The 25,416-nt window shown below is 41.1% G+C and overlaps 1 protein-coding gene across 1 annotated transcript in view; it reads left to right on the top strand.

Moving 5' to 3' along the window:
* Positions 1 to 25,416, top strand: part of THSD7A (thrombospondin type 1 domain containing 7A) — a 701,817-nt gene that overhangs the window by 592,556 nt on the left and 83,845 nt on the right. Inside the window, exons 15-17 of the mRNA XM_075315710.1 lie at positions 1,844 to 2,038; positions 3,378 to 3,641; positions 11,026 to 11,204. Of these exons, the coding sequence (XP_075171825.1) occupies positions 1,844 to 2,038; positions 3,378 to 3,641; positions 11,026 to 11,204 (638 nt within the window). The remainder of the gene's footprint in view (positions 1 to 1,843; positions 2,039 to 3,377; positions 3,642 to 11,025; positions 11,205 to 25,416) is intronic.

Genomic DNA, 25,416 nt, shown 5'->3' with positions numbered 1-25,416 from the left:
TGTGGTGTCTTCCCAGTAGTTGACATGTCTTATAGGCTGTTTCCGGTATACTGCAGGTCTTGTGGTGTCTTCCCAGTAGTTGACATGTCTTATAGGCTGTTTCCGGTATACTGCAGGTCTTGTGGTGTCTTCCCAGTAGTTGACATGTCTTGTAGGCTGTTTCCGGTATACTGCAGGTCTTGTGGTGTCTTCCCAGTAGTTGACATGTCTTGTAGGCTGTTTCCGGTATACTGCAGGTCTTGTGGTGTCTTCCCAGTAGTTGACATGTCTTATAGGCTGTTTCCGGTATACTGCAGGTCTTGTGATGTCTTCCCAGTAGTTGACATGTCTTGTAGGGTGTTCGCTGTATACCAGAGATTTTGTGGGATGTTCCAAGTGTATAACAGGTCCTGTGGGGTGTTCCTAGTATATGGTGGGTCTTCTAGTGTATTCCCAATATTCCATGTGTTTTGTGGGGTTTTCCAAGTATATAGCAGTTCTTGTGGAGGTTCCCAGTATACGGTGGGTATTGTGTTCCCAATATTTGACAGGTCTTGTTGGGTGTCCATAGATTATGGCATACTTTGGGGGGTGTTTCAGTATACATCAGGTCTTGTGGTGGATTTGCAGAATATGACAGGTCTTGACGGGTGTCACTGGTATAAAGCAGGTGTTATTGTGTGATACCCTTATACGGTAGATCTTGTGGTAATCTCACAGTATACAATAGGTTTTGTAGGATGTTTCTGGTATATGGCAGGTCTTGTGGAGTGTTCCCGGTAAATTACAGTTTTTTATGGTGTTTTCTGTATAGAGCGAGGTATTAAGGGATGTTTCCTGGTATAGAGCAGGTTTTGTGGATTGTACCCAGTATGCTGTAGGTCTTGTGGGGTCTTTTCAGTATACGGCAGGTCTTGTGGGGTGTTCCCATTATACAACAGGAGTTATGGGGGTGTTCCTGTTATACAACAGGTCTTGTTTAGTGTTCCTGCTATGCAGCAGGTCTTGTGGGGTGTTTCTGGTATACTGCAGAACTTGTGGGGTGTTCCCAATATATGGCAGGTCTTGTGGGGTGTTCCCGTTATACGGCAGGTCATGTGTATGTGGGGTGTTCCCAGTATATGGCAATTCATATGGCATATTACTGGTATACGACAGGTATTGTGGGGTGATCCTGGTATACAGCAGGTCTTGTGAGGTGTTCCCAGTATATGGCAGGTCTTATGGGGTGTTTCTCGCATAAAATATATAGAAAAAATGGAAGGACAATTAGTTAGAGGACCAACCACCAGGATTTTCATATGTAAACTAAAGCCAATGCTATACTGGCACTATCATGCCGATTCTATACATGCCTTTAGTTGTGAGATCGGATGTATACTTTCTGAAATATAGGCAAGTAAAGTTTGTGAAATGCACTGTTATTTGATTTATAAGTGCTATAGAATGTCTAATAGGTGGGTCGGGTTTTGCTAGCTATTCCCGCCCCTGTTGCCTGTCTGTCCTTCCTCCCCCTGTCTTTCCTCCCTCCTTCTTCCCCCTTTAATAACAGAGACAGGGGGAGGAAGGACAAAGTAGGGCCTTGTCTCCAAATCCCCAAGATTTCTATCTGATTGCACCTGAGATCTCTTTGAAATACATGTTGGCCCGCCCAAGGTAGAGAGGATGACTGCACCATAGTATAGAAGGTGATTGAAGTTGTGTTGCGATGCCTACTCAGGGTTGGGCCCATCTTGATACTTCGGTAATAAATTACATAAGAAATTACAAGTGGTCTTCTTATTTGCAGCATTTAATATTTTCGACTGTTCTAAATTATCTTGTTTTTCTCTTTTTATTACTTGTTTTTTTTTTACCTTTTTAGCTATCACTTGTCGTAGACAGGATGGAGCACAATCGGACATTACCGAATGTCTCAAACAAGCTGGTCCTTTACCACCTTTAACCCAACCATGCCAAATACCATGCCAGGATGACTGCCAATTTACCAACTGGTCCAAATTTTCCCCGTGTAATGGAGACTGTGGAGCCGTCAGAACCAGAAAACGATCTCTTCTTGGTACGTAAGATTAGCTTGTTCTCAGATGTAAAGAGTTGGTGCGCACTTTGGTGCCTTTTTCTTTAACTTGTCTCTAAACCATTCCTGCCAACTTTCCTGCAATGACCACAGGCTCGCAAGAAAATGGGGAGACCTCTCAGATTTGGCAAATATCTGCGTTGCCATCCAAACCTCCCAGAAAGCAACGCTGTATGCTTATAAATGTGAGACTAAAGTAGGAAGGTTGTCCACTGTCATAATGCCCTCCTTCTAGACCTAGCCATTTCCAGACATCTTCTTGCCAGTAAAGACTACATCACAAGTGTAGCGCAGGGATGCTGACTTACTCATCGCCCCGGCTGGGTCCCGTTCTCCCCTGCTGCAGCACAGCCATCCACGTGCTCTCCTGCTTTCCTCCTCTCCTGGCCCCTGTGCGTGCCGCACAGGGTTCCTGGGAGTGCACCTAAGACATGCACACACACCAGCCCTCCTAAGGCCCGGGGCGCTATTTCCAGGAAATTTCTCTCGGCCTGTGGCTGAGAGGCACTATATATTTAAGGCACCCTCCCATTAGGGGAGGTGCCTGTGCAACACCTTGAGTTAGTCAGTATCCTGTCTGTCTAGCTCATTGTAAGGTCCTGTTTTCCCTGTGTCTGTCACCTGTACCTGAGTCTGCCTTCCCATACCTACCCACCATACCTGTCTGTACCCACCTGCCTGTCTGCCCCAGCCATCACGCCTGTACCTGCCTGCATCTGTGTCCACACCCGAGTCCATCTCCTGCCCTGGGGCTCAGCTGTCACAGTCCCCGATCACTGCCCTATGAGTGGTACCTGGCGTCTGCCTCACTGTGGGCGCTTACTTAATACCCTCCCACTAAAGGGTAAGCCCGGGTCCCCCCAGTGGGTCCACTAATCCCGCTTACTGCCCCTACACAGGCCATGAGCATTACAAGAAGTCACCTTGTTTAAGGGTAGTGTGGATAAAAAATTCCATATACAATGGCCTCAGGTGGCCATTCACTCCTATTTATTATCATGAGAAAAGAGTGGTTACTAAGAGCATCTTTCAATCTGGAGGACTTGACATGTCCATGCATTACATTGACTATCTATAATATAGAATGTGCACTGTGTAGTACTTAATTTCTCCTGCGGGGGTGCTGCAGAGAAATAGAGCACTTACTACTTGGAACCTCTACAGATTAAAGCTAATCACTGCGGATCTCAACAGCAGGAAATGCTACTATCAGTTTATCATTTCATTACTGAACGACCCTACAACACAAAAAGATTCCGAAAAGCAGAGAACCCCTTAAATTGACCGTTTGACTTCTCTAATTTCAATTTCGTTCATTTAGGAAAGAGCAAAAAGAAAGACAAGTGTAAGAATTCCCAGCTGTACCCAATGATTGAGACGCAGTTCTGTCCGTGTGATAAATATAATGCTCAACCTGTGGGGAACTGGTCGGACTGTATCCTCCCAGAAGGGAAAGTCGAGGTTCTTCTTGGAATGAAAGTTCAAGGAGACATCAAGGAGTGTGGTCAAGGGTATCGCTATCAAGCCATGGCCTGCTATGACCAGAACAACCGACTGGTGGAAACCTCAAGATGTAACAGTCACGGTGAGTATCTTATCGAGACTTCTTTCATAGTCACCTTATTGTCGTAAAAGTATTTAACATATTAGAAGACATTAAGAGGGGTCTAGTAATTTGGACTCCTACCGATTTCATAAGGTTGTTCTTCCATTGAAGATGGTGGCTTTAGGATCTATGGATGTGTTCAGAATTGATGTTGAATATTCAGTGCCTTGCGAAAGTATTCGGCCCCCTTGAATTTTTCAACCTTTTCCCACATTTCAGGCTTCAAACATAAAGATAAAAATTTTAATGTTCTGGTGAAGAAACAAGTGGGACACAATTGTGAGGTTGAATGAAATTTATTGCTTATTTTAAACTTTTGTAAAAAAGAATAAACTGAAAATTGGGGCGTGCAATATTATTCATCCCCTTTACTTTCAGTGCAGCAAACTCACTCCAGAAGTTCATTGAGGATCTCTGAATGATCCAATGTTGTCCTAAATGACTGATGATGATAAATATAATCCCCTGTGTGTAATCAAGTCTCCGTATAAATGCTGCTCTGTGATAGTCTCAGGGTTCTGTGTAAAGCGCAGAGAGCATCATGAAGACCAAGGAACACAACAGGCAGGTCTATGATACTGTTGTGGAGAAGTTTAAAGCCGGATTTGGTTACAAAAAGATTTCCACAACTTTAAACATCCAAGAAGCACTGTGCAAGCGATCATATTGAAATGGAAGGAGTATCATACCACTGCAAATCTACCAAGACCCGGCCGTCCATCCAAACTGTCATCTCACACAAGGAGAAGACTGATCAGAGATGCAGCCAAGAGGCCCATGATCCCTCTGGATGATCTGCAGAGATCTACAGCTGAGGTGGGAGAGTCTGTCCATAGCACAACAATCAGTCGTACATTGCACAGATCTGGCCTTTATGGAAGAATGGCAAGGAGAAAGCCATTTCTCAAAGATATCCATAAAAAGTGTTGTTTAACGTTTGCCACAAGCCACCTGAGAGACACCAAACATGTGGAAGAAGGTGCTCTGCTCAGATGAAACCAAAATCGAACTAATAGGGTAAAAGCAACACAGCTCATCACCCTGAACACATCATCCCCACTGTCAAACATGGTGGTGGCAGCATCATGGTTTGGGCCTGCTTTTCTTCAACAGGGACAGGGAAGATGGTTAAAATTGATGGGAAGATGGATGGAGCCAAATACAGGACCATTCTTGAAGAAAGCCTGTTGGAGTCTGGAAAAGACCTGAGACTGGGACGGAGATTTGTCTTCCCACAAGACAATGATCCCAAACATAAAGCAAAATCTACAATGGAATGGTTCACAAATAAACTTATCCAGGTGTTAGAATGGCCAAGTCACAGTCCAGACCTGAACCCAATCGAGAATCTGTGGAAAGAACTGAAAACTGCTGTTCACAAACGCCTCCATCCAACCTCACTCAGCTCCAGCTGTTTACAAAGGAAGAATGGGCGAGAATTTCAGCCTCTCCATGTGCAAAACTGATAGACACATACCCCAGGAGACTTGTGCTGTAATCGCAGCAAAAGGGGGCGCTACAAAGGATTAACTCAAAGGGGATGAATAATATTGAACGCCCCACTTTTCAGTTACTTATTTTGATAAAAGTTTAAATTAATCAATAAATTTCGTTCATCTTCACAATTGTGTCCACTTGTTGTTGATTCTTCACCAAAAAAATACATTTTTATCTTTATGTTTGAAGCCTGAAATGTGGGAAAAGGTTGAAAAATTCAAAGGGGACAAATACTTTTTCAAGGCACTGTATAAGGTTCTGTTGACTTATTGACTTGTAGAGTTTTCTTTTTCTAACCAAAGGTGCATAAATTGTGGTCATTGAAGGCCAGAAATGTTACCTAGACTAATGAGCGGTGGAGTACAGGCGCCAGATTTATTAGGAAGCGTATGCACTTTACTCAGTTTCATACAGCTATGTTTTCCAATGACCCAAAATTAGAAACCTATGACTATCCAAAACAAGCGTAGATTTTAAATTTGTGCTAATTTACGCCAATTTTTGGTGCAAATTATAGTAAATCTGTCAGACAATCATCGGTCACACCTCTCCTGCAAAACCATCTTTTCACACCACTTTGCAAAAAGTGGGAAAAGAGTAAATAAATAAATACAAATACAGTATTTAGCTTTTTTTGGCCTATATGGGTAATAAACAGACTTGGACTGGCCCACAGGAGAGCCGGAGAATCCTCTGGTGGGCCCCTTTGCAGTAGTGTGTCACTTATCCCCCCCAACATAATCAGTAGTTGGCACAATACACTTGTTTCACTATGTAGAGATATGGAAGTGTCTCATTATTCATTTTACACACTACCCAGTATATTATTATGTAGAGACGTACATTTGTGAATGTAATATTTGCATGTAGTTGATAACTGGGCCCTTAGAGTCAATGTTACCGATAAGTCCCTGCTGCCCTAGTATCATGCTAGGTACAGGGAAGTACCAAGCAAACGGCGAAAAGGAAGGGGGAGATGTTGAACGCTGACCCTGGGGTCCCTCACTACCTATGCGCTGAGCTGGATACCTAGACCTAGGTATCCCAAGTGCTGGGTACTAAATAGGGAACTCTTCAATAGCTCTTCATCAACCCCACTAAACACTATAAAAGACATAAGGAGGACACACGGGGGGAAAGCATGAACTACTTATCCACAGATGACAAAGGTAAAAGTTCAGCAAAGTTTTCAGCAACAATGCTACAGGTGAGAGCAAGCCACCTGCTTGCAACCAGACCTTGAATGAACTGAATAATATCACGAGCACCAGTACAGGGAAGAAGGGAGTATTTATGCACCAAGATAATGCGGATGATCAGCAGCTGGGTGGAAGGCGAGCTCCTGCTTGGTCCAAAGGGGGGAGAGATAAAGATCCAGCAGGAAAGCTACCTATTAATACTGACAGCAGGAACAATAGAAAGTCAGGGAGCATTCTGCACAGTCAAACGCTGTGACCTTCTATGGCCAGAAACCACATGACTGTCTGTCACCTGTGACACCTAGTCTGACACTGGTCATAAAGGTATAAATATAATAATAGTCAATAAAATAATTAATACATAATTAACTTTTTAATTAATATAATGGAATAATAAACATATTAATAATGCAAAAATATATATAATTGTGATGAAAAATAAGATTTGCAGAAGATTAATAGGATTCTTAAAAAAATCTAATAAAATCATTAATACATTTTATATAATGTTTCATGATCACGTCTGTAAAGCGCCATGCAATTAATAGTGCTATATAAGTGAGTAAAAAAAAAAAATCTAATTGATATATTTTAGTCATTTCATTATTATTATTATTATTATTATTATTATTATTATTATTATTATTATTATTATTATTATTATTATTATAATACAAAAAAATAATTATAATTGTAATAAAATATATTAGATAAAATATAATAGATATAATAATAATTAGTATTATTATTATTATAATTAGAATAATAATAAAGTACTATGTAATTAAAAGTAAAAAAAATAATAATGAAAAATGATTAATATCTAATGAAATAATACAAAAAATAATTCTTAGAAATAATTATAATGATAATTAAGCATTAATATTTAATTAAATAATACAAAAATAATTCTTAGATGTAGTAATATAATATTAAAGTATTAATATCTAATTAAATAGCACAACAAATATTTTTTAGATATTATAATAACAATAATGACACAAATATTAATATCTAAGGAAATAATAATAATTCTTACATATTCATTTTTTTCGATGTAGGATATTTTTTAGAGGTATTTTTTATCTAGTCAATTTTATCTTCTTTTTATGCTATTGCTAATATTCTTTTTCTAATTCTACCACATTACTCAGATTATGCCAATAGCTACAGCAAAATCCCTAAAACATTAATATTTTGTTTTCAAGCTTAGTTATTAAATAAACCACCGAGTGTAAAGAAAGGCAAAGAGGCCGCGTCTTTGTGGAAACCGCAAATCCACAGTTACTGAAAATTAATTTTGGATAATGATTTATACCGCTGATTAAGTTGAAGTGAGCGGCACCGCCGGCGCCCTACATATGAAGATACAGCAAGATATAGACCCAATTAATTATGCATGCTCCCAGTATAATTTAATGTGCGAAACAAGTAATAAAATGTTTTATTGGATTACACGGGGAGATACTAGGCTCTGATTTCCGTTTGATATATTACTTTCTGCTACGGAGATTATAATATTCTTCAGCCACGGAGATATGAATTTAGCGGAGTCTACATCTAGATCTTCTGTGTCATGCAGATAAGGAAAAAGCCTTTTCTCCCGCAGAAAAGAGATAAAAATATGTAAAACTTCCAATAGACTCCATTATTTCTATTTCCTTTGCATGTACTGAGATAATAACTGAAATCCAAGCACGATCCACAAACTAAAATAAAAAAAACTAAACTAAAAAATATGACTTAATTCAAAAATTAATAGGAAAAATAAGGTTAAAAAGTAATACAAAAACACCCACAAAAAGTAATACAAAAATATCCACAAGTGAGTCAAGTTAAAACATAATACAAAAACACCCGCACTTGACTCATATCCATGCCAAACATGTGTAATACAAAAATATTAAAAAAAATACATAAAATAATTAGGTCAAAAAGTTATACAAGAAACACCCGAGCTTGACTCCTATCCATGCCAAACCTAAGTAATACAAAATGTAATACAAAAATATCTACAAATGAGTCAAGTCAAAACGTAATACAAAAACACCGGCACTTGACTCATATCCATGCCAAACATATGTAATACAAAGAGTAATACAAAAATATCCACAAAAGAGTTAGGTCAAAAAGTTATACAAAAGTTCCGTCAGGAACACAGGAACCCCTGGGGAGCACCGCAACACACAGGGTACACGATACAAAGGTGGGCCATGGTGCTAGGGAAAGCGGGGCAGGGTCACCTCCTAAACTCACTTGAGGCTGATCCCTGCACTCCCTAACGTCCCTATACCAATTCTCTCACCCAATCTCCAATCATGTGCCTTTCTTTGTCTTTCTCTGGACTCAGCCCTGTATAGTGCGCAGGGCAGCGGGAACTCTAGTCTCTAGATTAAAGACACAGAGAGGATAAGACAGAAAAGGGTAAAATAAACAACAATCTTACAAAACTATAAAAAACGGAATGGACCAGGGGGGAAAACAAAACGGATTAAAGGGAAAAAAAAATTCAATAACTGAAAAAATTTAAAGTAATAATGTTTTAATGTTTTGTTTAAATATTATTATTTGTTTTTAATTGAGCAAAATATAAAAAAAAAATTAAAAAGTTTGATATTTTCCACTGTTAGACACTAGGGGGAGCAGCTTCTGAAATCCTACAGAAATCCCACTGTAGAAAAAGCTCACATTACAGCTGCAGTAAAGTGGCGGAGTCTGCTCTCCTGTGTGTGATGTCACAGCTCCTCTTCCTAATCTGAGTGTTTACAACAGATAACAGAGAATGACATGTAGGGACATAGTGCAGAGCCATTTTGTTGGTGACCAGAAATGTCTAAAGTGTCACCAAGGACAGCAGGAGTATCACACGGGATAGGATTAGATACACAGCTCAGCAGACAGTATCACACGGGATAGGATTAGATACACAGCTCAGCAGACAGTATCACACAGGATAAAATTAGATACACAGCCCTGCAGACAGTATCACACAGGAGAGGATTAGATACACAGCCCTGCAGACTGTATCACACAGGATAGGATTAGATACACAGCTCAGCAGACAGTATCACACAGGATAGGATTAGATACATGGCTCAGCAGACAGTATCACACAGGATAGGATTAGATACATGGCTCAGCAGACAGTATCACACAGGATAGGATTAGATACACGGCTCAGCAGACAGTATGACACAGGATAGGATTAGATACACAGCTGTGCAAACAGTATCACACAGGATAGGATTAGATACACGGCTCAGCAGACAGTATCACACAGGAGGATTAGATACACAGCCCTGCAGACAGTATCACAGGTACACACACAGGCCGACAGGTGGCAGGTGGAAGGGGGGGAGGGTTGAGCGGGGGAGGTGGGGTTTGGAAACGGTAGCAGCGGCGGTACTCACATGCAGTGGCACACAAACACACACAGCAGCGGAGGCGGCGGGCAGAGCGGCGGCTGGGTAGAGCGGAGGGAGGGGGTGTCATTAGAGACAGTAACGGTGGGGGGGGAGGGGCGGCAGTAGCGGGGCAGAGCAGGGGCTGGGGAGAGTGGAGGGAGGGGGTGTCATCGGAGACAGTAACGGCAGGGGGAGGGGCGGCGGTAGCAGTAGCAGGGGCAGAGCGGGGGCTGTGGAGAGCGGAGGGAGGGGGTGTCATCGGAGACGGTAACGGGGGGAGGGGATGCGGCCCATACTCACACATCCCAGCGGTTGACAGGGGTATAGTGGAGCAAACAGCATACGCTGTGAGCTCCACAATGATGCCGCTGATCTCCTCCCTCTGCTGTGATCTGGACAGCCCAGGGGGCACGTCCAGGTCACAGCAGACGCCTACTGTAACGTTACTGATGGGGTCGGATCCCGACCACTGTTCTCTATGCACAGGGGCTGCCATAAAGGAGTGAGTAACTGTCGTTACACACACAGCAAATCCAGCATGGAACCCAGTGCCTCCAGTAAAATTAGAATTAAATAAAAACTAAATAATCAGCGATTTTAATATTGTATTAAAAATACTTGATTTCATAATCACTATTTTTAATACAAAAATAAAAAACCGCGACACCTTACCTTTTAAGGAAGGGAAAAACTCAACAAAACTTTTACAACACCAGATGTTCTCAGAAAGACTTCCTGGTCCACAGCTCACAGGTTCCCTCTAGAGGCAAGCTAAGCAGTAACTATCACCAGCGATTACCTGGGCTAGGAGGGAAGTCTTTATAGCAGAGGTAATTAACAATAGAGAACAGCTGGTTATTGCTTTCATTCAGAGTTCAGGACACCAGATCAAAATATTGTAGTGCGCCTGCGCAGGACCTCAATGCCAGCTAGTGTGGATGACATTGGGTGCATCATGCACTGCTGGGACTTGTAGTGATCTGCAGTAATCTGTGAGGGAAGCAGCAGCAGTTGCTCACGTTCCTGCAGTGCTCCTCATGGGAAATAAAGTATTACACAATTGCTACAGATATAAATGTGCTATTCAAGTAAAGTATGGAAATGGGTATGACTTTCTGTGTTCCGTTGTGTTCCGGTGTCCATTGAAAGCACCTACAGCCCATGTGGATAAACCTCTTAGGTTCCTGTATGACATATTCATGGTTTCTTTCCTCCATCTTCTTGCTGATCCTTCTCTTCTATTCCTCCTCCATATTACTGTAGGTTACATAGAAGAAGCCTGCATTATCCCCTGCCCTTCTGACTGTAAGCTCAGCGAATGGTCCAACTGGTCACGATGCAGCAAATCATGCGGAAGTGGAGTCAAGGTCCGATCCAAATGGCTACGGGAGAAGCCTTATAATGGAGGGAGGCCCTGTCCAAAGCTGGACCACACCAATCAGGTCCTGACTACATAGCTAAATATTATACAGTTCACATCTAAACATGATCTGCTTACAATGTTGACATTTTGGGAACCTGATTAGATTTCATGGGCTTCAACGCCTAAAATTGCACCGTGAACCTGAAAGGAAAGGGTTAATCCACACTGCCATAGAAGAAATGTCAACGTGTTTCAAATCACTCCTTCATTATGACAATATGATGATTGTCCTGATGAAGGAGCGATCTGTGCTGCCGAAACGCATTGACATAAAATGACACTCCAGGATCATTTAATCTTCTGTCATTTCTTCTTCGGCAGCACAGATTAACCCCTTTGTTCCAGGTTCAGCACTCTTGATGCCATGCGGCTGCTACAGCCGTTTATCGTCCCTTTTCCTGTTACACCATCTTCCGCCTGAATAAAACCCTATTCCGCTATTTGTCTCTCCAGCCCTTCTACCGGTAAAGCTGTACCATTAATTGGGTTGTAAATTTTAAGATGTGTGCCGATGTAATGAACGGGTTCAGGAGCTGAGCCCGCTGGACATACAGAAAATGCCGGCTGTGTTACACAACCAGCATCTGTCTCTAACAGCAGCAAATGGAGCATTTAAGCAGCTTTTAAGTATTGCAGTCACTGTGACCCATTTCTGGCACCTATGGCCCACTTTTCCATGGGGATGCCGCAATCATAGGATACCGATCGATTGCTTCGTTAGAGACCATGATTTAAGCTACATAAAGCAATTCTTGTGTGATACAGAACATAGAACAAATGATCAAAGGATCTTAGGTAATGATGGCGAACCCGAACTGTAAAGTTCTAGGTCCATACCGGACACCGAGTGTCTGTGCATGGACCCCAAACACAGACTTCTCAGGGAAGTCACCCCAATAAAAAAAAAAGCAAAGTGGGGATGAAAGAAGGACTTACCAAGTCTCCGACGGGGCTGTCACACTGCTTCCGGGTCCCTTTGCCATTTATTCCAATTATTTAATTTATTTTTACACTCCACTTCCGGAACCCAGACAGCTACTTTGAGGGCGACCAATCACAGATGCCAGCAGTCTGACTGCAACCAATCAGAGATGCTTCACACTGGGTGGCCCGGGGAAAGCAGTGAATATGCATGAGATTTAATTAGTGGATCCTGAAGCAGTGTGACAGCCGCACGGGAGACTCGGTAAGTATAATTATCCTGCTGTAATCTCCATTTTACTCTCTTAAAGCCCCCATAGCCCTTACTAACACCATTTTATAACATTTATGTTTGGGTCCCTTAGACTTATTGGGGGTTCGACATCCAGGGTCAAGTTCGGGTTCAAGTCCGGTCCTAAATAAAAGGTTTTTGTAAGTCCAACTGGACCAGTCAAACTCTAACAACTGTGGATTCAACCATCTCTAATCTTAGGTTCAAGTTTCCTAACTAAAAAATAAAGTACAAAAAGTTTAAAAAAATATAAAAAAAATAAGCAGAAAATGAATAGAGCTCTACTGGCAAAAAACCCCAAAGTGTTTTGGCTGATAAAAATGGGGGAAGAAATAACAAAAGTGCAAAAAGAAAAGTTATCAAAAATATAATAAGATATATATAAAATAATTAAGGCTCTGCTGCCCAAAAAAAGAAAATGTTTCAGCTGATAGAAATTGGGAAGAAATAACAAAAGCAAATAAACAATGGTTTAAAAAAGATAAATAGAAAATGAATATGACTCTGCTGCCAAAAAAAACAAAACAAACATCTTGGCTGATAGAAATGGGGGAAGAAATAACAAAAGTGCAAAAAGAAAAGTTATCAAAAATATAAAAAGATAAATAGAAAATGAATAAAAATATAAACATATATATAAGAAATGAATAAAAATATAAACATATATATAGGAAATGAATATGGCTCTGATGCCCAAAAAAACCCCAAAAAGTTTTAGCTGTTTGAAATAGGGGAAGAAATAGCAGAAACAAAAGTTTTAGAGAATATAAATATATATGTATGAAATAAATAAGGCTCTGCTGCCCAAAAAAGAAAATGTTTCGGCTGATAGAAATTGGGAAAGAAATAACAAAAGCAAAAAAAAAAAAAATAGTTTAAAAAATATAAAAAGATAAATAGAAAATGAATGACTCTGCTGCCAACCCCCCCAAAACGTCTTGGCTGATAGAAATGGGGGAAGAAAAGTGCAAAAAGAAAAGTTATCAAAAATATAAATAGAAAATGAATAAAAATATAAACATATATAGAAAATGAATAAAAATATAAACATATATATATATGTGTATATATATATATATATATATATATATAATATACATAGAGGAAATGAATATGAATATATATGAATATTATATATATATATATATATATATATATATATATATATATATATATATATATATATATATATATATATATATATATATATATATATATAGGAAATGAATATGGCTCTGATGCCCAAAAAAGACCCCCCAAAATGTCTCAGCTGTTTGAAATAGGGGAAGAAATAGCAAAAACAAAAGTTTTAAAAAACATAGATATATATGTAGAAAATGAATATGGCTCTGCTGCCAAAAATATGGAAATGTTTTAGCTGGTAGAAGTGATGGAAAAAAATAACAAAGTGGGATAGAGAATGGTACGGCAAATGAAATGGGATTTTTTTTATGTAGATTAGATCCTGAGTAACAATTTAATCTTTATTTTAGCCTACTAAAAGTACTAAATCGCCATATAGTAGTAATATATCAATACCGCTATATACTGCTGTTTGCTCTTGTGAAACTTTCTAATTTTACATTTGAGTGTAATTCTATTCGAATGTTACAAAAATCAGCATTCACCAAAATGTCATTGCGTTACATCAGTGGACCGTATGTATTCCTAATAGTTTAGCCCGTGAAAACCCATAAAGTTGGCGAAACTTGAGAAAAGTATAACTTCCTGGATGAGATATTTCTACATCAGTCTCATGATTGTTGCAGTGAGGCGCCGTGTGACGGGGCATGGATTAGAAAAAAGAAACATTTTAAGGAATGTTTCCCTATGTCCCCCGTACGGCCGTACCTGATTTACTTTGCTCACCACCGAGAGACGGTTCTCAGAATGTTCCTCCGGATGGTGAATTATTCATGTTGCACATTTGAATACCGCATTAGCATAAATATGAGATACATTACATGTGGCATTAGAGTGTCTATTAATTATGACAATCCATCAACGTGGCGTCAAATTAGAGGGGAGCCGAGGGGATTTCCTCAATAATGAAGCATTTTAATAAACGTCAACCGGGAGATCTCATAAATGTAACTTTTGTAACAATTAACGGTACATTCATGTACATGTGTATACCGGTACTTGTAAAATAAAACTTGTCTCTATATCATAAAGATAATGTGCGCAGTGTGACTATATCTCTTATTGAACACATGTTCTTATTTTTTTTTATTAATTAAAACACTCAATAAAAATTCTAGTAAAAATGATCATAGCAATACAGGCCTGTATCTGCGTCCAACAGTATTATTGGAGTTACTGTTAGGTCCAGAAATATTTGGACAGTGTCCGAATCTTCATGATTTGGCTCTGTAGGCCACTATTTTTTATTTAAAGGGAAGGTGCTGCTATTTTTTTATTAATAATATTATAATTATAATTAATTAATTATAAATAGTGATGGGAGGACTCGCAGATAATCGGGACCGGTGGGTCTAACCGGGCTAAAAAAAATCCGATTGGTCCCGGTTATCTAGCCGGTCCTCATAAAAGTCTATGGGGACCAAAATACAGCAATTAAAAATGTTGGTAGAAGGGATAAGGGGTTAGGAGTAAGCGCGCTTTACTAATCGAGTCTCCGCCACGGCTGTAACTACCTTCCAGGCCACTTCTGGGGCCGCTCATTATTCCTAATCCATATGCAGCTGCCACTAAGCCCTAGATTAGAAATGGGTGGCGTCTATGAGACTCCCCCATTACTAACCTGTAAGTGAAAGAAATAAAGACACATGCTTATTGGGAGCCCCCCAGCCTAAAAATAGCAGCCTGCAGCTGCCAGGAATTGCCACATCCATTAGATGCGACAATCCCAAAACAATACCCGATTCTTCCCGATTGCCCTGGTGCAGTGTCAATCTGGTTAATAAGCAGTTAATAACAGCTCACAGCTGACAATAAGCCCTAGATTAGTAATAGGAGGCATCTATGAGACCCCAGTCCATTACTAATCTGTAAGTGAAAAGAAATAAACACAAACACCGAAAATTTTGAAATAAAAGCCCACTCTTTTACCACTTTATTAACCCCAAAACACCCCTCCAGGTCCGACGTAATCCACACAAGATCCCAGGACGATTTCAGCTCTGCTACATCTGAAGTAACACTGAGCAGCCATAGAACATTACCACCCGCTGTGAGATTCAGGCAGAGAATGAATGAGCCACGCTATCAGCGGTGACATCACTCAGGTTGTTTGCGGTCACAGCAGGAGGTTCCCACGGTCCTCCCACTGTCACCGCAAATCAGTGACATCACCACTGGATCCGGATCATTAGAATGATCCCTAAGAATTTCGGGCCCGGCAACCAGGTATGTTTGAAACCATATGGATCCGGATTTGTACAGTCCGGGTCCGCCCATTACTAATGATAATCAGCTATTTTTAATACAAAATTAAATACAGTGATATAATAGGTTTTATTTGGGGGGGGGGGGGGTGCAGCCACTGAGGGCTTCTATTTGCAGTTGCTGGTATGTAAGTGTCCGATCACAACACCTCAAATACAGTAGCCCCTGTACATAGGAGACTGCGAGCCCCCGGGACTGGCCAGGTCACAGCTATGGGAGGAGATCAGCACCATTTTTGTGAAGTCCACAGCTACTTCACTTTTCCCTGACACCGAGCACAATGGTCAGTGCATGCGGTGACAGGAAGAGCCAGGACCCCAGTGTGACAGGAGGAGGTGCGGGGAGCAGAGGTCCAAGATGAGGAATCTGCGGTGGTGGTCAGCGGTGATCAGCAGCCCGGGCAGTATTATAGTAGTTATATTCTTGTAGATAGGGGCAGTATTATAGTAGTTATATTCTTGTAGATTGGGGCGGTATTATAGTAGTTATATTCTTGTAGATAGGGGCAGTATTATAGTAGTTATATTCTTGTACATAGGAGCAGTATTATAGTAGTTATATTCTTGTACATAGGGGCAGTATTATAGTAGTTATATTCTTGTACATAGGAGCAGTATTATAGTAGTTATATTCTTGTACATAGGGACAGTATTATATTAGTTATATTCTTGTACATAGGGGGCAGTATTATAGTAGTTATATTCTTGTACATAGGGGGCAGTATTATAGTAGTTATATTCTTGTACATAGAAGCAGTATTATAGTAGTTATATTCTTGTACATTGGGGGCAGTATTATAGTAGTTATATTCTTGTACATTGGGGGCAGTATTATAGTAGTTATATTCTTGTACATAGGGACAGTATTATAGTAGTTGTATTCTTGTACATAGGGGCAGTATTATAGTAGTTATATTCTTGTACATAGGGGCAGTATTATAGTAGTTATATTCTTGTACATTGGGGGCAGTATTATAGTAGTTATATTCTTGTACATAGGGGGCAGTATTATAGTAGCTATATTCTTGTACATAGGGACAGTATTATAGTAGTTGTATTCTTGTACATAGGGGCAGTATTATAGTAGTTATATTCTTGTACATAGGGAGCAGTATTATAGTAGTTGTATTCTTGTACATAGGGGCAGTATTATAGTAGTTATATTCTTGTACATAGGGGGCAGTATTATAGTAGTTATATTCTTGTATATAGGGGGCAGTGTTATAGTAGTTATATTCTTGTACATAGGGGCAGTATTATAGTAGTTATATTCTTGTACATAGGGGCAGTATTATAGTAGTTATATTCTTGTACATAGGGGCAGTATTATAGTAGTTATATTCTTGTATATAGGGGGCGGTATTATAGTAGTTATATTCTTGTATATAGGGGGCAGTGTTATAGTAGTTATATTCTTGTACATAGGGGCAGTATTATAGTAGTTATATTCTTGTACATAGGGGGCAGTATTATAGTAGTTATATTCTTGTACATAGGGGGCAGTATTATAGTAGTTATATTCTTGTATATAGGCGGCGGTATTATAGTAGTTATATTCTTGTATATAGGGGGCAGTATTATAGTAGTTATATTCTTGCACATATGGGGTATTAGTACATTAGTTTCAGTCTTATGCATAGATACATAGAGGTAGTATATAGACTTTATATTGCTCTATAGCAATATGTAGATGTTTGATGCATTATTATCGCCTCTGAATGTTCCCGTGTTTAGTTAATGTCTCCAGAGATTCTACATACGGTTGTTTTTATTATCATGCTTATGTATCGATTTCCATGCGGATATTCTGGGAACACTACAAGGCTTTGTGTCTTTTTTCCTGGCACTGTCAGCGTGTGTCATGTATCATGTTGTTCTTTCATATATTTTAATGTGTTGGAGTCTGTTGGTCCAAATTCTGATCATAATTTATGGTGGTTCTTTCCTATGTTGCGCTTTGTAATCTCGGATTCACGTAAACCAAATCTATGTCACTGCTGCCCTCTAGAGGCCATTTCAATGATTAGAATGTTGTAATGTAAATGCTGGAGATTTGGATTTATTCTTCATGGCTGATTTTTAGTAGGAAATAAAAATTTAAAGTGTCCCAATATAAGCAGCTGCTGGAACCGGGCAACATCTAAAGCTATTTTCCTTACATGAAAATAGACTGATCAACCCCCCCCCCCAATATTGGTCAGATGTATGGGCCATTGCAGCTTTCTAAATCCTGTAAACACATACAAAGTTGCCCCCCTTCATTATGTAGTCATGACCCTCATCCTGTACTAATGTCCCCCATCCTAGGTCACTTCCTGATCAATAAGTCCCTCTTCCAGGTAAATATTTACCCCCATCCTGGTATATGTCCCCATCATGGTGTGGTGGAGGGCACGGGGCAGGCATGTGTAGTAGTCATTACACCAGAGGAATAACAGGTCACAGCACAACCTGTCATTACCACCCCGCCGCCGCACCACACACAGGAGGACTCCGTAACAGTCTCAGACGACATCACATTCTCTCACTTCTTCAGAAAATAAAGTCCAGTCTCAGTTCTTTCTTAAACACATTAACTTTATTTCTGGGATCTTCACAACTCCTCGGTCCTCATCTTGCCGGCACCAATAACCGTCTCATGGGGGTTACTTCCACTTTTCACACTTGACGTAATTTAACAGTGTTGTAGCTGTTCTGTTTTGTCACAAGTCAGCTTATGGGATCACCAGTGAGGTTCTCTTGAGTTAGGCCTCTTCAGACCTAATCAAGATCGAGCGCTCGGAGAGAAAAGACCAGCATCCATGTGGGCATGATCAATTTCTTCTGTTTATTTCATCAAAGTACAGTTTATTTATACCATTTACAGATCAATGTGATATTGCAAAAGAAAAAGAAAAAAACTTCGAGCTGAACTTTACTAATTGTTCATATGACCTTTAAGTTTTAGCAAAACAAAAATGTAGAGTCATGCATATGAGATAAGAAGAACATTTAGAAACCATAATAATCCTTGAGTCTGTCTCTTATTCCGTAGGCTCCATAATGACTATGAACTACCATCAGATATACTTACTAATAACAATAAATCTTTAATAAAGAAAAAGAGAAACTATTAACCCTTCTATATCAATTTCCCCCTTTTGTAAATGGTTTAACCTTCACTACACGGTCAGTAGGCGTCCAAACAGGAGCTGCTGGCTCATGGGCCTAGTACCCATGAGGGGTCTTCCTACCACTTCACCCATCCACCCTCAGTGTGGACACCTACTCCCGGTCAGCAGAGGCCATTTGGGGTCCGTAGTAAACTACAGAGGGTTCAATGCTGGGACTCTTAGAACATACATTATTCAATAGTTTAGGTAACGCATATATCAATGTTTTTACAGCTATATAAAGCAGTAGACAGAACAACAATATTTGCATACAGGTTTGTATAATGCCAGAAACCCAACCTGCTATGCCCTTAAACCAATTGGCTGGATTCATAAAAGAAAATGTATTTCCCCACCAGGAGTCCTTGTTGGCATCGTGCTCTTTTAACCATTTATCCCTAAGTTCACTTGTTTTCTGTATATCTGCTCTAACCTGGAGGTTGCCTGCAGGGTCAATGTAATGGCAACAGGCAGGACCAATTATTTGACACATTCCGCCGTCTTTTGCTGTCACAAAGTCTAGCACTATAGTATGCTGGTTAGTGACTACAATTAATTGTTTTTGTATAGCATTGGTAGCATTTAGAATCTCAAGAACCCGAAAAATTTGATCATCCAGGTAGTCAGTGGACTCTACTAGCTTGTCCCACATTTGCATTAAGAAAGGGTGTATGAAAATAGCACTAAATACCTTATTTGCTTTTCCCATTTCTACTACATGAGGCCTACCATTTGGCCGGGGTGTATTATCTGCTGCTCGTTTATACAAGGTATGAATTGGGACAGCTGCTACATCTACTTTACTATGAGGAACTATGAAAGTGGCTGGTGTTAGTCTGGCAAGTGTGCAGACCCCTCTCATGTCAGGGCTCACCCACTTGTGAGCACGATTCCCACAAACCAAAAACACTCCCTCTGGGAAAATACAAAAGTGAGTTTGACTTTGTACACAATAAAGCAGATTCAGAAGCCCCTTCATGACTTTATGAGCACACCACGTATTGTTCATTTGTTTTCCGGTCATACCCGAGATACAGCTACCCCGCTCCCTCCTAAAAGTCCGTCTAATAAATGATGATGTACAGCCCTCAATACCCTTCTGATATACTGTCTCATTGTCCTTGGTTGAGTCATGTGTATGTATATAGAAACAGTTATTGTCTTCTCCACAATTTCCAACACCATTGTATTGAAGACTGAACCATAATCCATCATGGGGAATGGGGCCCGAATGAGGAATCTTAGTCTTTATTTTGGCAATTATGCCCATGTCTGAATCGTATTCCATCCACCACGAGTATCCATCGGGTCGAGTGATATTTAGCTGGAACCAGGGTTTAGTGACCCATCCAACTATAGTCAATGTAGCAGATACATCACGAGGTACATCTTCTCCCAAAAATCTAGATTGAGTCCAGGTTTCATTGTGTATACAGTCTGGTACCAATACCTCCTGTGGTTCCAGAGGTAAGGCTAAATAAGGCATAGTCTTTGAAGAAATAGGACTGTGTGTGCAGATCCAACAGTCTTTTGGCTTTTCTCCCTCCATGTCCTCAGTAAGAGAAATATGGTGGCGAATGAGTTTATTATCCCAGTCCGTATTAAAAAGTTCGCTCAGTGTCTTTGTTTGTTGCAGCAACCCTGCTACACCTAGCAGGATAATTAGCAAGACTGTCATTCTGCCGGTGGAGTGACCTTTTTACAGTGACTGGCGTGGATCCAGGTGGGCTTTCCCTCAAGTTTCACTGAGGTGGATGTGGTCAGCTGGACTTGGAATGGGCCATCAAAGCGTGGATCTAGGCTCCTTCTCACGTGTCTGCGCACGACCACCCAATCACCTGGATTCAGCTGATGCACATCTGCACTTGCATTGGGATCTGGAATGGATGAAAAGACATGTTTATGCACCACATTAAGTCTTTCCTGTAAGGCCTGGACGTAGGCTGTCATAGTGCCGTGTTGCATCTGTAACACTTGTGGAAAGTAGAGACCTGTTTTTGGGGCACTACCAAAAAGGACTTCAAAAGGAGACAAGCCTGTCTTCCTATTTGGAGTGTGTCTGACTGAAAAGAGTGCCAGGGATAAGCACTCTACCCAATTCTTTCCTGTCTCTGCCATGGCCTTTTGAATTTTTAGTTTAAGTGTCCCGTTTAATCTCTCTACTTTTCCACTGCTCTGTGGATGATAAGGGGTATGGAATGCCTGCTCTATTCCCAGGGCCTGCATAATGTCCCTCATTATTTCTCCAGTGAAGTGTGTACCCCTGTCACTTTCTATGGCTTCTGGGATGCCATACCGACAGACTAGTTCCTTCATCAGTTTTTCTGCAGTTGTTTTAGCATTTGCACATTTTACTGGATAGGCCTCAACCCATCCTGAGAAGAGATCTACACATACCAGGACGTATTCATACACTCCTACCTTGGGTAGTTGTATGTAGTCTATTTGCAGTCGTTGAAACGGATAGAGCGGTTTGGGTGTTGTTTTCTTAGGGACTTTTACTGTTTTACCTGGGTTGTGTTGTGCGCAGATAATGCAGGATTGTACGTGTTTGGAGGCTACGTAACTGAAGCCAGGAGCGATCCAGAAGGCATTCACCTGGTTACACATGTGACTTTTTGAGGCGTGAGTGGGGCCATGTGTTGCTTGTGCCATCATAGGGAACAGGGACCTTGGTAAACACAACCTGTCCTTACTTTCCCATACTCCATTCGAGTTCAGCCCAGCTCCCATTTTCCCCCAGTGTTCCTTCTCTGTTTGGGCAGCCTGATGCTGGAGGGATTTCAGGACATCCAGACTCACTGTGGCTGGGACTTGCTGGCTCCCTGCCACTATCCTCTGATCCCTAGGCCTCTTTGCCGCTGCTTTCGCAGCCGCATCCGCCCTTCTATTACCCGCTACCTCCAGTGAGTCACCTTTTGTGTGTGCTTTCACCTTAATGATGCCAACCTGGACTGGTAACATTAGTGCCTCCATTAACTGTTTTACCAATTCTGCATTTTTAATAGGCTTACCAGCTGACGTAAGAAAAGCTCTACTTCTCCAGATAGGGCCAAAATCATGACAGATCCCAAATCCATACTTTGAGTCTGAATAAACATTAATTTTCCTACCTGACCCCGCTCTACACGCCTCAATGAGCGCTGTTAGCTCCGCCTCCTGCGCGGACATGTGCGGCGGGAGTGGTTCAGCTCGGATTACCTCATGCGAGGATACTACTGCATATCCAGTGTAGAATCTCCCATCCAGGTGGTATCTGGAGCCATCTACAAAAAAGTATGACATATAACCATTAGACTTATACATACATATTATTTCACCAAGTCTCTTATCACAATTACTTGTCACTTTGTTATTCAGAGGCTTCTCATCAATATACAACAACCTATTGCCTCCCTACTTTATCTAGGCATTAATATGAAACCACTTATGAACACATATCCCTAGACCAGAGTATTGCCACAAAAACACAAAACACAGCAACACAGCAAATGCAATTATACAGAGACTATCCCAAATTCCGTGCTATGCACTCTATGCAATCAGTTAATGGACGGACAACAGATTATCTTATTACTCTATATTTCAACTCTCATTCAGACATGCATGAAAAAAACAATACTCACTGGTGATGCCAGAGTTCTTGAACCGTGTGTACAGCCTTACCCAGAATATTCGGGAAATCAGAGAGAGTGAAATGAAGTGTAAGAATAAAGCTTCTCACCTTGCTGCAGCTGAAATTTCACTGTCTCAAGAGTCCCCAAAACTTCTTCCGAATAGGCTGGTTGGCCACGGCCCCACGTTGGGCGCCAAACTGTTGTAGCTGTTCTGTTTTGTCACAAGTCAGCTTATGGGATCACCAGTGAGGTCCTCTTGAGTTAGGCCTCTTCAGACCTAATCAAGATCGAGCGCTCGGAGAGGAAAGACCAGCATCCATGTGGGCATGATCAATTTCTTCTGTTTATTTCATCAAAGTACAGTTTATTTATACCATTTACAGATCAATGTGATATTGCAAAAGAAAAAGAAAAAAACTTCGAGCTGAACTTTACTAATTGTTCATATGACCTTTAAGTTTTAGCAAAACAAAAATGTAGAGTCATGCATATGAGATAAGAAGAACATTTAGAAACCATAATAATCCTTGAGTCTGTCTCTTATTCCGTAGGCTCCATAATGACTATGAACTACCATCAGATATACTTACTAATAACAATAAATCTTTAATAAAGAAAAAGAGAAACTATTAACCCTTCTATATCAACAGCAATCAGTATCTCCAGCACCCGGGCACCTTCAGTATTCTATGTGCCTCTCTTTCCCTCACTACATTTCATATCCACACAGGGGTCTCCCCTCCATGCCAGGCCATCCAGACATACCCCACCACCAGGGGGCGCACTCACCTTTCCGTAAGTGGGGCTTTTTCACGTTCCTGCCAGCAGATGCCAAGGCCAGGCCCCCAACCACCCCTCTCTGTGGGGACGCGGATTATCCATCAGGACCAGATCACACGTGCCGCTGCCGTGGGGGTGACCCGTAGGTTCCGAGCCATCAAAATAGGGGGGGGGGGTTCTCACAGCTCCATCTTCCCTGGGACTCTTCTGTTTTCTTCCCTTTATCACTTCCTTTTTCAGAACCTACTCTCCTCCCATTTCTCTCTCCCTGCCCACCCAGGTTCCAGGACAACTGTGCTGCAACACTGCCACCTGGTGGTGAAATCACACAAACAAGACACTTACAGTTAAAATGACATTTTACTGCTGTCACACATGACATTAGTGTGCCGGGTACAGATGCAGGGGTGGGTCTAACCCTTAACCCCCTACAATGGCCTCATCCTGTTATATGTCCCCATCATGGATCCATCCTGGTGTATGACCTCATCATGGACCCATCCTTGTATATATGTCCCTATCATGGCCCTATCCTGGTATTTATGTCCCCATCATAACCCCTTCCTGGTATATATGTCTTTATCATGGCCCCATCCTGGTATTTATGTCCCCATCATAACCCCTTCCTGGTGTATATATCCCTATCATGGCCCCATGCTGGTATATATGTCCGCATCATGGCCCGACCCTGGTATAGATGTCCCCATCATAGCCCCATCCTAATATATGTCTCCATCATGGCCCTATCCTGGGATGTCACCATCCTGCCTGGATCCTGGTACATATGATCCCCCACCATACCACGCACAGTAAAAAAACATAAATGATTATACTCAACTTCTCTCCACTCCCTCGTTGTTGCCCTTCTTTGCTGACATGTTGGCAAATGACCGAAGTGTAAGTGGGACATGCATGCCCACTTACACCACTGTCAGCTGCCGTCATATTTGCTGCTCCACACACCCAGCATTATGAGTGTGGGGAGCAGTGAGGAATATTCACATCCTTTAATATTGACCGCACAGTCGCTGCAGGAATCTGGCTGCTGGGCAGTCACATGTGCTGCTATTAAAGGGTATGAATATTCACTGCTCCTCACACCTATAATCGCACCCACCTCTCAGCATCGGCTTCAGTGCAAAGAGGTGGGCGGGATTATGGGTGTGGGGAGCAGTGAATATCCACATCCTTTAATAGCGGCACACTTGACCGCGCAGTCGCTGCAGGAATCTGACTGCGGGGCAGTCACATGTGCTGCTATTAAAGTGTATGAATATTCACTGCTCCTCACACCTATAATCACACCCACCTCTCAGCATCGGCTTCAGTGCAAAGAGGTGGGGGGGATTATTGGCATGGGGAGCTGTGAATATTCGTATCTTTAATCGGCGGCCAGCACATTGCAGTGTAGGGGCCTGACGGGTCTCTGTGATGCAGCTGGATGCTCGCTCTCAGACGCACATCCAGTTCAAACAGGCACAGGGGTCAGAGGGCCCCTTATGCCCCCGGGCCTGGTCGCGGTCTCAACCACTGCAACCTTGATTATTACGCCCTTTTTGACCAGTACTTAAGTAAATTGATGCGTTAGATAGATCAAAAGATTTTTTTGTAAAGAATTCCAAGGTGTTAAATGTAATAGATTATAAGCAGCATTTTATTTATTGTTGCATCTAATATGACATACAGACCAGTTCAAAACTGGCCAGTTTTTTTTTTTATACCTGTTGCTCCCTGAGTATGCTTTCGTGTTTCTCTTGGTTTTTTTTTGTTATAAATCTGCCATATGGTTCCAGAGATATGGGACTTTTTATTTAGAGTTAATATTTATGGATCCTCAGGGGCGTGTCTTTAGGCTGTTCTGCATAATTACCTTGTAAGCCACGCCTTCTTGATAAAATCCATTAATAGGTCGGGCTAAATTAAAAGGTCCATATCTCTGGAACTATATGGATTTAATAAAAACAAAAATCGGAAATCTCAGGGTGGTATCAGGAATAGAATAAGCGCAAGAGCATGGGCTGCATACTTTATATCGGGTGGAAAATCCTGTTTGACAACACAT

The sequence above is a fragment of the Anomaloglossus baeobatrachus genome, chromosome 6 (assembly GCF_048569485.1).
Source record: "Anomaloglossus baeobatrachus isolate aAnoBae1 chromosome 6, aAnoBae1.hap1, whole genome shotgun sequence".
NCBI classification, from domain to species: domain Eukaryota; kingdom Metazoa; phylum Chordata; class Amphibia; order Anura; family Aromobatidae; genus Anomaloglossus; species Anomaloglossus baeobatrachus.
The sequence above is the reverse complement of the archived record's forward strand: the minus strand, read 5'-3'. Positions and strand labels throughout refer to the sequence as shown.